The following is a 13,629-nucleotide window of genomic DNA, read 5'->3' as shown; positions in this document are numbered from 1 at the left end:
TCTACAGAAGAAACCGAAGAAATTGGACAGGAGCTGCAGCAAGCAGGCCGCAAAGAAAAGAAGAAAGTTCCAAAAAGCCACAAGTGGGATAGAAAAGCGATCCCAAGATGCCAGTAAAGTTAAGGGACAAGGACAGAAATCTGAAACAGAACCTGCTTACAGAAGTTAAGTGTGAGGAGCTGACGGAAATGCTCCAAATTAAAGGCAGTAAGAATTCTTACAACACCAGGTTAAAGTCCAACCAGTTTATTTGATAGTAAACCCACAAGCTTTCGGAAATGCTGTTCCTTCATCAGGTGTGTAAACCTGGTGGTGTCACCACCTGTTGTCACCATGCTGTCATCACTTAAACTTTGTCATCCTCAGCCATTTTGTTCTGCTTGGAGCCTCTTTCTTTGCCCCTCTTTCCTTAACTGGGACTTCTCACTGTTCCCTGTCTGGAACTCTTCTGTCATGGTGCACCATTCCTAACAGCATGATTGGGATTGTTGTGCTATTTTCTGATTGCACAAATGCACTGTACCTGTCCTCAGTCCAAAAATTTCAATAATCCTGAAACTCCTAGCTTTTGCACTCAACAGGATAAGTTTAGATCTCATTGCAGATAAATAATAGTCAATAAAAAGGGGAATTTCATTTTAAATTATCAATACAACAAAGATACATCTTATAAATCCACAAGTATTTGCATCAACCTTGCACAATCTGCTTTATGGCACTGCCCATCAATCAAAAATCAGCTAATTTGACGTTAACAGCTTACTGGAATTGAAAAGCCCTTCTGTGTTCTCTAAACTTCAGACTGCAGATTGATAAATGCTTCATTGAACTTCACACCTGGAATACGAAGGCTAAACTGTGGCTTGAGGTCAATGCAATCGATTTTACCAGGTTAAAAAATTACAAAATTTACATCCTATATAAGGAAAGTTAACATGTTGGCAACTCTTTGTAAATTCAACCAAATATGCATAACAAGTGTGTACTGGAAGTTTTGTCTAACAACTAAAGAGCTGTGAGAAAAGTCTTCAATAGATGACAGCATTTTGCAGTTGGGTTTACCATCTGGATGGAATTCTGAAATCCAAGTCCAATAGCCAGAAACATCCCATAGTATATATATAAAAAATGTATGAAATTGTTATGAATGCAAGATTTTAAAAGATGGTTATGTAGTGAAACAGAAAGAGAGACAGACAGACAGAGAGAGAGACAGAGAGATGCAGCTGGGTACATGTAGCAGCAAAGCTGCAGCTGTCAGAGCAGGATGTTTATAAGTTGGTTTTTTGTTCAGAAAGACACAACAGATGGAACTTCTAGAGAGTTAAGAACCAAGGGGTCACCAGAGTGGGTCATGTGGCTGGAAATCAGTTTGAGTATACTCAAAAAATTGAGTGAAGGAACTTTAAAAAGGACAGGCTTACCCTGACCTGGAAGGGAGAAAAGAGTCTGCCGAAATGCTGGAAGGAATTTGGATTTGAATCAACAAAGCTATATATCTGCTGAGAATGTGGCACAACATCTAAACATGGCGTGGGAGTTTGATTCCGTTAACTGATCCATGGGGAATCTTTTCCCCCTGTAGTTTAGTGCATTAGTTACCCAAGTAATATTTAGTAATTTTAGCATAAAAAGATTTGAAACATGCAATCTTCAGAACTTGAAAATTCATAGCTTTTAAAAAAGTTATTGGTCTCTACAGTGATTATAACAAAACATGCACAGAATTTCTTATTCTTTGAGAATTAACAGATTTCCCTGATCATCACGAACATTTACAATGGTAGGAAAAAAAGTTTTGGATTATAGAACAAATTATGTGCAATCAACTTCCATTTCTAACTTTCTTCATCTATCCTTCCTCCTAAAAGATATCTTCCCTTAATAAGCATTGTTGCGCAATTGGTCTTGCATTTTCAAACTCAATTACCACTAAACTTGTCAATCTTACGATGCACAAATACTCTGGTTTGATATCTATAGCTGTTAATTACCTTTGTGTATTGTTCCACTAGTTTGGTGAAATAGTTGAACAGACTGTGCTGTGGTCGCAAAAAGTCAAACTGATAGTTACGTTGTTCTTTCTGCATCAGCTGAGTCAAAAACTGTCGACCATTTCTTGCAACAAATTGAGCGGTTAGCTTCACAACATCCAAATCGAAGGCTGAGATTGAGGGGGGATCAGCAATGAATTCAAATTCAGGTGGGGGTTCCTTTGGGACAATTGTTTCTTGAATCACCTGTGCTTGGACCTATTTAATGTAGACGGGAGAGAAAAATTAATCCTTTGTGTGATAGCACACTGTAATAAACGTTCACGCACAGTATTTGTCTATTAAAGTTAGGTACACATTTCCTTCTTTTGATCCCTCTGCTGTCCGTAAATTGGCAGACTTCTTGTCCAACATCCAATGCTGGATAAGCAGAAATCTCCTTCAACTGAACAGAACATAGAAAAACTACAGCACAAACAGGCCCTTTGGCCCACAAGTTGCGCCGATCATATCCATACCTACTAGGCTTACCTATAATCCTCAATTCTATTAAGTCCCATGTACTCATCCAGAAGTCTCTTGAAAAACCCTATTGAATTTGCCTCCACCACCACCAACGGCAACCGATTCCACTCACCCACCACCCTCCGAGTGAAAAACTTACCCGTTATCTCCACTGTACCTACTCCCCAGCACCTTAAACCTGTGTCCTCTCGTAGCAGCCATTCCAGCCCTTGGAAAAAGCCTCAGGATCCATCCGATCTATACCTCTCAACATCTTGTACACTTCTGTCAGGTCACCTCTCATCCTTCACTTGTCTGAGAAGAAAAGTCCGAGCTGCCTCAACCTATCCCCCTCATAAGGCATGCCACCCAAGCCAGGCAACATCTTTGTAAATCTCCTCTGCACCTTTCAATAGCTTCCACATCCTTCCTGTAATGAAGCAACCAGAACTGAATACAGTATTCCAAGAGAGGTCTGACTAGGGTCTTATAAAGCTGCAACATTATCTCCCGACTCCTAAACTCAATCCCTTGATTGATGAAGGCCAGTACACCATACGCTTTCTTAACCACATCCTCTACCTGTGCGGCTGATTTAAGAGTCCTATGGACCTGGATCCCAAGGTCCTTCTGATCCTCTACACTGCTAAGAGTCTTACCCTTGATATTATACTCCTTCATCCCATTTGACCTGCCAAAATGGACCACTACACATTTATCCGGGTTGAAGTCCATCAGCCACTTCTCCGCCCAGCCTTGCATCCTATCTACGTCACGCTGCAACTTCTGACATCCCTCCAAACTATCCACAACACCACCAACCTTCATGTTGTCAACAAACTTACCAACCCATCCCTCCACTTCCTCATCCAGGTCATTTATAAAAATTATAATCAGCAAGGGTCCCAGAACAAATCCCTGGGGCACTCCACTGGTGACCGACATCCATGCAGAAAAAGACCCACCTACAACTACTCTCTGCTTTTTGCAGACAAGCCAGTTCTGGATCCACAAGGCAAGTGGGAAGATTGGGAAGATATTGGGAAGATCGGGAAAATATTGGGAAGATCGTAACTATTGCCTTTGGTTCCCCCCTACAAACTTTTTTACCTACCTATTGACTCCAGCCTGCTGCCAGCTACTGCCTAAGGCTAAACTAGACCATTCATAATCTTGATATCTGACTTGACCCAAAGAGGAGCTTCTGACCTCAGAGCATCTGCACCACCAAGACGGCTGACTTTCACCTTCATTACAGTGCCCGACAGCTTGTTCATTTGCTGCTGAAGTTTGCATCCATGCATCCCTTGGACCTGGCCATTCCAGGCTCACTTGGCAAGTCTCCTAATTTCCAACCTCCATATAGCAGAACTCATCTAAAATCCCACTTCACTTATTATAACTCATACCCAATGCAATTCACTAATTACTCTATGCTTGTTAAGAAGCCTAATTTAATGCCTAAATTTTGAAGAAAGTCACATACCTGAAAAGTTAACTGTCCTTCTTTCTCCAGATGCTGCCAGATTGGAATACTTCCAGTATTTTCTAATTATTACCCTTATTTTCAGATACTTCCATCAGCTCACCCTTCCCCATTTCTGTAATTTTCCCCAGCATTACAATTCTCCAAAATCTCAGCATTCCTTCAATTCTGACCACTTGACCACTCCACTTTTAATTGCTCCACCATTAGCAGCCATTCTTTCAGTTCCTAAGGCTCTAAACTCTAGAATTCCCTCTTTAAAGCTCTCCACAAAGGGATCAAGGGATATGAGTGGAAGGGGGCATAAGGATATTGAATTCGATGATCAGCCATGATCAAGCTGAATGATGGAGTAGGCTCAAAAGGCCGAATGGCCTACTCTTGCTTCCAGTTTCTATGTTTCAACTCTCTTTCCTCTTAAGATGCTCCTTAAAATCTACTTCTTTGAACAAGCTTTTGATCACCTTTCCTGCTATCTTCTTAGGTGACTCAGTGTCATTGTGTTCAATAATGCCTTGTGAGATGCCTCGAGACACATTTTCTGTTAAAAGTACTGTATAAGTGGAAGCTGTTGTTGTTAGCAAGATCACTCACCTTCTGTGGCAGCTGCTGCTGCTGCTGCATAACCTTTGGTATAGCAGCTGAAGGTTCTTGTCCTTTCCCCTCCTTGAACTCATTAACTTTGTGCCGGTAATATGCATGGTAAGGATCATTCGGATTCAAGAAGTTAAACTTGGAATTGTTTATTTCATTCTGACGGATACGAGCTTCAAATTCTGGGCCATTTCTAATCAATGTAAAATAATTTGCACATTTAAACTCAGATGATCAGTGTAGTACAGCAAACACTCTCAAATCTGTCAGAATGTGGAACTCACCTGGCTACAAAACTTGCAGTCTTGTCAACAATGTTCCTGACCTCAGGAGGAGGGTAGATAATACCAACAATAGGTTTGGAAGTTGCGGATTCATCTTTTGTTTCTTCTGGCAACTTTAAAACAAAATCAAAATAGTTGTGACCAATCTCTTAAAGAATCTTAAGATATCCTTAATCAATGATATTTTGGCCTTGGAGGGAGTGCAGAGGAGGTTTACTAGGCTGATACCGGAGTTGAGGGGGTTGAGCTATGAGGAGAGGCTGAATAAACTAGGCTTGTACTCGTTAGAGTTTAGAAGAATGAGGGGAGATCTCATTGAGACGTATAAGATGATGAATGGGATGGATAGGATAGAGGTGGAAAGACTCTTCCCACTCAAAAAAGACAGTAGGACTAGGGGGCACAGCCTCAAGATAAAGGGGGGGCGGTTCAGAACGGAGTTGAGGAGGAACTTCTTCACTCAAAGGGTGGTGAATCTCTGGAATTCTCTGCCCGTTGAAGTGGTGGAGGCTGCCTCGCTAAATATTTTTAAGAAGCGGGTTGATGGGTTTTTGATAAGAGAGGGGATTAAGGGTTATGGGGAGAGGGCGGGAAAGTGGAACTGAGCCACGACAGATCAGCCATGATCTTATTGAATGGCGGGGCAGGCTCGAAGGGCCAGATGGCCTACTCCTGCTCCTATTTCTTATGTTCTTATGTTTATGCCTGCTGATGACGAAGAATCAGAATTCAGAGAGTTAAAAAAATGATACTTTTGTTCCAATGAACATGTACAGTACATTAACATAATGCTTGTTATGGTAGGATAACAGCAAAACACTCAAATTTTATGGTGATCATCCAAGTAATTTAGAAGAAATTAGTGGAAGCAGCTATCCATCTGAAAGCTCAAACCTATGTTTGTCTGTTGTCTAATCATCATGGCTGGAGGCAGAATTGGGGTAAGCAGATTAATTTGGCTCGAACATTGCACATCAGATAATGGGATATTAGAATCTAATTGATTATCTGACTCAGTAAACCATAATTTCCACCATGCATGGTCTACAGAACTTGAGAGAATTACTGGTAATTGGCCTGCTAACTTGTCTCTTTGATGGGCTAGATTAGTCATTGAGGTATAGGAACTCTTCTCAGTCAGCTGCAGAAATTCTTATAGGCCAATGCTCTAATTGTAGGATGGCCTAGCTGGACAAAGAGCACAAAGTATTTCAGTAGTTTTGGCGGTAGGCTGTGAGATTGTAAGTAATCAAGTTTAGCAGTGCCCCCCCACCACACACACACACACACCAGAGGGTCTTACTTTCATGTTCATGGATCAGTTATTGCACAGGAGGCCATTCACTCCATCACATCTGCACCAGCTCTCCGAATCAGCAACTCAACTACCATTATCCCTTACCTTTTGCCCATAACCCTGAACATTCTTCCTTTTCAGGAATGAGTTTAATTCCCTATAGAATGCTCCAATTGGACCTGACTCCACCACACTCTCAGTGTGTCCCAAACCCTAATCACTGCATTAAAAAAAGCTTCTCCTTGTCTGACTTTTGCGTCTTTGACTAATTATTTTAAATAAGTGCCTCATCTCGGTCCTTTCATGAGTTGGAACAGTGCCTCTCTATCCATTCTCCAACTCCTCATAATTTTGAATACCTCCATCAAATTTCCTCACAATCTTCAAGATACCTGAAGCTGAGTTTTTTTTCCAATTTGATCATACAAGTTCTGCCTAAATTGTTTTGACTTCAGGATACGTGCTTTTATGTTTTGTGGGATTTTATATGAATCCTACACTGAGCAAATGCATTCTCTGCTTATGTGGGTTTCCTGGTACTTTGGTTGAAAGATTGATGGATTTTCATACATTAAAACATCAAAAGTCAAAAAGTAAAATATTTTTAAAAATTGAAGTAGAGCACATCTGAACCATGTAAAATCCAGAATATATAATGTCACTACATTTTACTTGCTTTGTAATACACTTTGCTCAGTTCCATCTTCCCCATCCAAAGCTAAACGATTGTGTTTTCTGACGACATAAAACAGTACTTCGAACAATTCTGTTCCGAATATAATTGGTACCATGTGCAGGATAACATGCCTCCTTTACTTTTTAACGACATCATAAACCTGCACTAGTTAATGCTCACTACAGAAGCTACACTGCAGTCTTCTAATCTCAATTATTAGAATGTTCTGCATCTCCTGTGTCATCTTACTTTAAATAAGCCTACAAGAATGCATCAACCATTACCAACTGCCCTCAGGTTCGTGTAAAGTGGACAGGTCCCTAGGAGTAATCGCTTCTCGGCCTGTTGGCTAAGATCAAGCCGAAGATGGGATGCAATGCCTTATCTTGTCAGCTTGGATCTTGTTTCTCCGCCTTGTGGGAACCATAAACTGGATTCAATTGGAATTTGATTTTTGGAACAAGAAAGGAATGGATTTGGGTTTGTCGAGTGTATTCGGAAAATTAGCTTCTGTAACCTACAGGATGCAGTAAAAAAAATTACCCAATCGCAATCTGAAAATGAGGTGAGTTTTAGTGCAAATTAAACACAGCGCCTTGTGTTTCTGATCAGCCTGAGAACGGGATAAATCAGGCAGACATTCCAGCCCCCCATGTGTGTATGTTATCTAACCACGTACCCAATGCTTTATTTTTTGCCCACAGCTGGCATCGCCAGCAGCAAGTGCAGTCTGGGAGGCAGAATGATAGGTGCCGGGCTCCGACTACTGGAGCCGACTAGGGGATGGGGGACGTGAGTGTGATACCCCTTGGCAGGATGAGCTGGAGGCCTTGGAGCAGGGGGAGGGCAGACTCCACACTGCATCGGCAGGGATGACGACGGTGACAAATTTTATTTTTTTTTAAAAGCTCACCTGGTTTGTTTCGGTCGGAGGTGGCGGTAAGGCCTGCACGGGTCCGGCCGGCATGACTCCGGTACCGGGAAAGTGGGGGAGAGAAATCTCAACCGTCGCCAACTCCGCCAACAGAGGGTAAACAAGATGGCGGCTACGGGCTATACTATCCCCCTCTTCATTATAGGGGGAAAGAATTCGGTTTCCATAGTCACGCACATTTAATTAGATTCGCGCCTCATATCACGAGCTGTCTGAAGACCAATCCTTTTTATATGTGATAATATTATTTTTGTCATCTTTGAATGGAAGAGTCCTGTCTTTTCAGGTTCGGCACCCTGGTCTGAATGGCACAGCCCTTACGTCTTGTGACGACATGACGCACGTAAAGCGTCGTGACGTTACGTAAAGTGCAAACGGACGTCACGACGTTACGTGCATCCATGACAGCACGTTCTCAAACTAACGGTTGGCCGGCGGCAGGTAAACACCGTCTCTCTCTTACACATAGGGCTTGGCCCGCTGACTAGTCAATGATCCCTTGTTTCTCGCGTTTGCTGCAAAGAGCTTTAAGTCTGTTCCCCTTTACACTGTCCTCAACCATTCCCCACTCACTTGACGAAAGAGTAGCGCTCCGAAAGCTAGTGGCGTTTGCTACCAAATAAACTTGTCGGACTTTAACCTGGTGTTGTGAGACTTCTTATTGTCCTCAACCACCAAAGCCGTACAGGATCTGCCCACATCCATGGCGGTCACAGTTTTGCACTTGGCGTGTCCAGTGTAAGTCACCGAGTCCCTGATCACCTTCTCCAAAAACACCTTCAACACCCTGCGGACCTCCTCGTAGATCAAGACGGAGATACGCTTGACGCCTCCGTGGCAAGCCAGGGGCCTGATAGCAGGCTTGGTCATGCCTTGAATATTGTCACGGAGCACGTTGTGGTGCTGTTTGGCTCTGCCTTTACCAAGACCTTTACCACCTTTTCCTCTACCAGACATGATCAACTCTAAGTGGCTCACAGGGACAGACAAAAACAGGATCCGATAAGGGAATTAAGGGTTATGGGGAGCAAGTGGGTAAGTGGAATTGATCCACTTCAGATCAGCCATGATCTTATTGAATGGCGGGGCAGGCTCGAGGGGCTAGATGGCCTACTCCTGCTCCTATTTCTTATGTTCTTTGGATCTCACTGAAGATCAGAAAAGAAAATACTTCTGCATTTCTGAGACATGGGTGTTGCTGACTGGCCAGCATTTATTGCCCATCCCTAGTTGCCCTTGGTGGGCAGTTGAGAGTCAACTACATTGTTCTGGTTCTGGAGTCACATGTCGGCCAGACTGGATAAGGATGGCAGATTTTCTTCCTTAAAGGACATTAGTGAACCAGATGGGTTTTTACAACAATGGTTTCGTGGTCATTATTAGACTTTTTAATTTCAGGTAGTTTTTATTGAATTCAAATTCAGCCATCTGCCGTGGCAGGATTCAAATCTGGACCCCCACAGCATTAGCTGAGTTTCTAGATTAATAGTCTAGCGATAATAGCGGCAAGGTGACACAGTGCTGCCTCACAACGCTAAGGACCCAGTTTAATTCCTGGCTTGGGACACTATCTGTGTGGAGTTTGCACTTTCTCCCTGTGTCTGCATGGGTTTCCTCCAGGTGCTTCAGGTTTCCTCCCACAGTCCAAAGATGTGCTGGTTAGATGAATTCGCCATGCTAAATACCACCTCAGTGTACCCGAACAGGCGCCGGAATGTGGCGACTAGGGAACTTCGTTGCAGTGTTAATGTAAGCCTATTAGTGACTAATAAATAAATTTTATAATACCTCTAGGCCATCAGCTCCCCTGCTAGTGCAACTCACCCCTCTCCCCAAGGTGATTGGCTGCTAGCTCCTTGGCAACACCATTTGATGCCTTACCCAAACTGCTCTGCCTTCATGTCAGCAGCCTATTTAATCATGCGGAATACTACACTCCAAAGGTGGCTCGCCCACCTCCCCCCCCCCGCCCCGCCCCGCCCCCCACCAACTTTCTGTCATCCCCATGCAACCACTCAGAATGAAGAGACTGATGGGTTCTTCCCCTTCTTCTTTGGCAGTCCCTCAGAATAGAGGATGACTTGCTTCCACTCTGGCTGAATGGGTTCTGAGATGTCCGATGAGTCCCATGCATGATTTTCACACTATAGCCAGGTGGTGCTTGAAGAGTTGGACGGCTGGGTTGTTTGGAAGTTGGTGCGTTACCTCTGAAATCTCGACTTCATCTCACAACGTGTAATGTGCCTTCCCGAATGAGCCTTCTCCATTTTGGTCAATCACAAACCAAGGTATCCAATAAGTCAGCAACTATGTTTGACCTTTTCATGAATGTTTTGAGGACTTCCCGAAAGCACTTCCATTGTCCTCCTGGGAATCTCCTGCTGCAATGAAGTTCTGAGTAGAGCAATTGCTTTGGGACAAGCAGGAGTCTTGTCTAATTTGTTTCTTCATCCTTTCTTCCAGCCCAATTTCGCCAGAGTAATTGTAAAGAGGGAGACAAAAACAAAGAACAAGCCAGCACGGGAAACAGGCCCTTCGGCCCAATGAGCCCACGCTGCCATTTCAACAAAGCATTTTCCTACACCTACCCTGCCCCGTGTGTATGTGAATGGTACCCCTAATGTAGCGAGATTCAGGGGAGAATAGTGTAGGGTCAATTTGGTACACCAGTCAGCCTAAGAGCACATCTTTGGGGTGTGGGAGGATACCGGAGCACCCGGAGGAAACCCACGCAACCACAGGGAGAATGCGCAAGCTCCCACAGACACAGGCCCAAATCTTTTTAACCACATGATACAGAAATGATCAGTGTACTTTTGTTCAATGAAGCATGCAGAATTGTGTTTATTGTATTTAAGTATTCTGAAGAGTAATTTACAGAAAGCAGTTATAATGGTTGTGATTTCTCCATATAAAGTATGGTTTAAGTTATTTGCATATTCATGCATCATTTGTTTTATTTAGTCATATTCTGGTCATCAAAACATGTCTTGTAACTTTGGGAAATAATTTAAAAGTAACACAAAAACATCCTAAAAACAAAACCCGTGCACAATATTTCTATTTTTGAAAGAGAAATGTTAGTAGCAGTGTGTACTGTGCAGATATCCACGCATGGTACTGGTGTGAAACATGAATGTACTCGCATTATCATTATGATTTACATAAAATGCTGTAAAGTGTTTGGCAGCAGTTGCATTGAATATCATCACGCAAGCTGATGCTTACACAGAATCTGTCGATTACTTTGTTCATTAAGTTTATGAAAAATATTTTTAATCCGGCTGCAGATATTTTATAATTGTAGGACAAAGCAAACAAGGTGCCATTCACAGTAAATTAGGATTTAAAAATTGGTATTTATTTCTAAACTGTTGAAACAGCATCCTTCAATCTAATAATTTTCTATTTCTTAAAGGTTAATTGAGCTTTGTGGAGCCTCTAAAATATTGTGGTGGCAGTTACTTTATGATGAAATATCAGTTGCATCAGGAACAGGAAAATTTGTGAGACAATCTACAGAGTGTCTTGATTTCAGGACTTTCAAAATGACACTTCTTCTAGGAAGTCAAAACTGTTTGGATAATTTACGCAAAGATGTCACAGATGTACAAGGGATAATCATAGATGTGTTTTCACGAGTTGGTGCAGTTCGTTATCCATCATGGAAATTTCCAGATAAAACATCATGCGATTTGGATCTTGTTACCTTACTGAAACGTTTTGATTATGTAGAAGATGATCCGGAGTACACACAGCATTCTCATATTGTGTTGTTTGAATTGGTGATTGACAGGTAAGGTACAAGTTGTTTTTTGGCTCTTCTCCAGAAAATACTGACCATGCTCGCTAAAATTCATGCAGGAAAGGACCATTATACGTTCAGTGGTAATTCCTCATGGATATAGTGTTGAAAATATTTACTTCTTTCTAACAAGCTTAGCCCATTACTTTTGTGCCTCAATTTTATATTAATAATGATATTGCTGAAAAAAACCTGTTGAAGCTTTTCGTCTTGCACTCATTAGAACAGAAGCAGGAATGTCAAATTTCAGAGGAAGTAACAATTTGTACTGAACGAGAAAAGAGTTCAGATAGGTTGTCAAGTCGACTCTGATTGAGGCATTGCCGTGGAGAATATACCAACAGACTCAAAAACAGCTTCTTCCCTGCTACCATCAGACTTTTGAATGGACCTACTTTGCATTAACTTGATCTTTCTCTACACCCTATCTATGACTGCAACACTTCGTTCTGCACTCTCTCCTTTCCTTCCCTATGTTCAGATATGCTTTGTATAGCGCGCAAGAAACAATACTTTTCACTGTATACTAATACATGTGACAATAAATCAAATCAGAAACATCCTCCATGCTTTTCTTAATTCTTATTTCTTACACTAATAACTAATTTAAAATTCAGTTGGGCCCGCAATGAGGCTCACTTACATTTGCTAAAAGTTGCACATATTCATCTACAAGATCTGTCCTTTGCAGGCAAAAGGAACATGTCCAGGTATTGCACTTGTTTAAATTTAAGTTTATTTATTGGTGTCACAAGTAGACTTACATTAACACTGCAATGAAGTCACTGCGAAAATGCCCTAGTGGCCACACTGTTCTACCCAAATAGTTTCATGTTCTATTGACTTGGTTGACTTTTCTGTAGTGATTGCACTACACTGTACAATCAGTACATTCTGTACTGATTGTCCAGGCTAGTAAGAATTTGGAAAGATGCAGCTTAATCTGGGATAGTCAGCACGGATTCATGAGGGGTAAGTCTTGCCTCACAAATTTGATTGAATTCTTTGAGGAGGTAACTAAGTGTGTAGATGAAAGCAGTTGATACCATATGCATGGATTTTAGTAAGGCGTTTGATAAGGTTCCCCATGGTAGGCTCATGAAGAAAGTAAGGAGGTATGGGATAGAAGGAAAATTGGCCGATTGGATAAGTAACTGGCTTTCTCATAGAAGCGTGGTGGTGAGGAAAAATTTTCAGACTGGAGGCCAATTACCAGCGGTGTACCACACGGATCAGTGCTGAGTCCTCTGCTATTTGTGATTTTTATCAATGACTTGGAGAAGGGGGCTGAAGGGTGGGTTAGCAAATTTGCTGATGACAGCAAGATTGGTGGAGTAGTGGATGAGGTGGAGGGCTTTTGTAGGCTGCAAAGAGACATTGATAGGATGCAGAAAAGTGGCAGATGGCGTTTAACCCTCATAAGTGCGAGGAATTCATTTTGGTAGGACAAACTTGAATGCGGATTACAGGGTCAACAGCAGGGTTCTGAGGAATGTGGAGGAGCAGAGAGATCTTGGGGTTCATATCCACAGATTTCTGAAAGTTGCCACTCAAGTAGCTAGAGCTGTAAAGAAGGCTTATAATGTGTTAGCATTTATTAACAGGGGGTTTGAGTTTAAGAGCCCTGGGGTTATACTGCCACTATACAGGACCTTGGTGCGACCACATTTGGAATATTGTGTGCCGTTCTGGTCACCTCACTATAAGAAGGATATGGAAACATTGGAGAGAGTGCAGAGGAGATTTACCAGGATACTGCCTGGTTTGGAGGGTAGATCTTATGAGGAAAGGTTGAGGGAGCTAGGGCTTTTCTCTTTAGAGTGGAGGAGGATGAGAGGCGACTTAATAGAGGTTTATAAAATGTTGAGGGGGATAGGTAGAGTGGATGTTCAGAGACTATTTCCCCGGGTGGATGTAGCTGTTACTAGGGGGCATAACTATAAGGTTCATGGTGGGAGATATAGGACGGATGTCCAAGGTAGGTTCTTTACTCAGAGAGTGGTTGGGGTGTGGAATGCACTGTCTGCTGTGACACTTTAGGAACTTTCAAGCGGT

At 42.3% G+C, this 13,629-nt stretch overlaps 2 protein-coding genes across 5 annotated transcripts in view; one reads left to right on the top strand and one right to left on the bottom strand.

Moving 5' to 3' along the window:
* Positions 1-8,036, bottom strand: part of sf3a1 (splicing factor 3a, subunit 1) — a 31,152-nt gene extending 23,116 nt beyond the window's left edge. The window contains exons 1-4 of the mRNA XM_080208253.1: positions 7,749-8,036; positions 4,863-4,975; positions 4,579-4,771; positions 1,995-2,252 (exon numbers count right to left, since the gene is read on the bottom strand). Coding sequence (XP_080064379.1) covers positions 1,995-2,252; positions 4,579-4,771; positions 4,863-4,975; positions 7,749-7,802 — 618 coding nt within the window. The 5' untranslated portion in view covers positions 7,803-8,036. The remainder of the gene's footprint in view (positions 1-1,994; positions 2,253-4,578; positions 4,772-4,862; positions 4,976-7,748) is intronic.
* A 159-nt stretch (positions 8,037-8,195) lies between these two features.
* ccdc157 (coiled-coil domain containing 157) overlaps positions 8,196-13,629 on the top strand; it is a 36,805-nt gene continuing 31,371 nt past the window's right edge. For 3 of the 4 annotated variants that reach the window (XM_080208250.1, XM_080208251.1, XM_080208249.1), the window contains exons 1-2: positions 8,196-8,210; positions 11,188-11,565. In XM_080208250.1, the coding sequence (XP_080064376.1) occupies positions 11,318-11,565 (248 nt within the window). In that variant the 5' untranslated portion in view covers positions 8,196-8,210; positions 11,188-11,317. Of the gene's footprint in view, positions 8,211-11,187; positions 12,063-13,629 lie in introns of those variants that run through there. The other variant, XM_080208252.1, reaches the window with a different exon arrangement.

The sequence above is a fragment of the Carcharhinus amblyrhynchos genome, chromosome 20 (assembly GCF_965287045.1).
Source record: "Carcharhinus amblyrhynchos chromosome 20, sCarAmb.v2.hapA, whole genome shotgun sequence".
NCBI classification, from domain to species: domain Eukaryota; kingdom Metazoa; phylum Chordata; class Chondrichthyes; order Carcharhiniformes; family Carcharhinidae; genus Carcharhinus; species Carcharhinus amblyrhynchos.
This window is presented reverse-complemented; position numbering and strand designations above follow the sequence as displayed.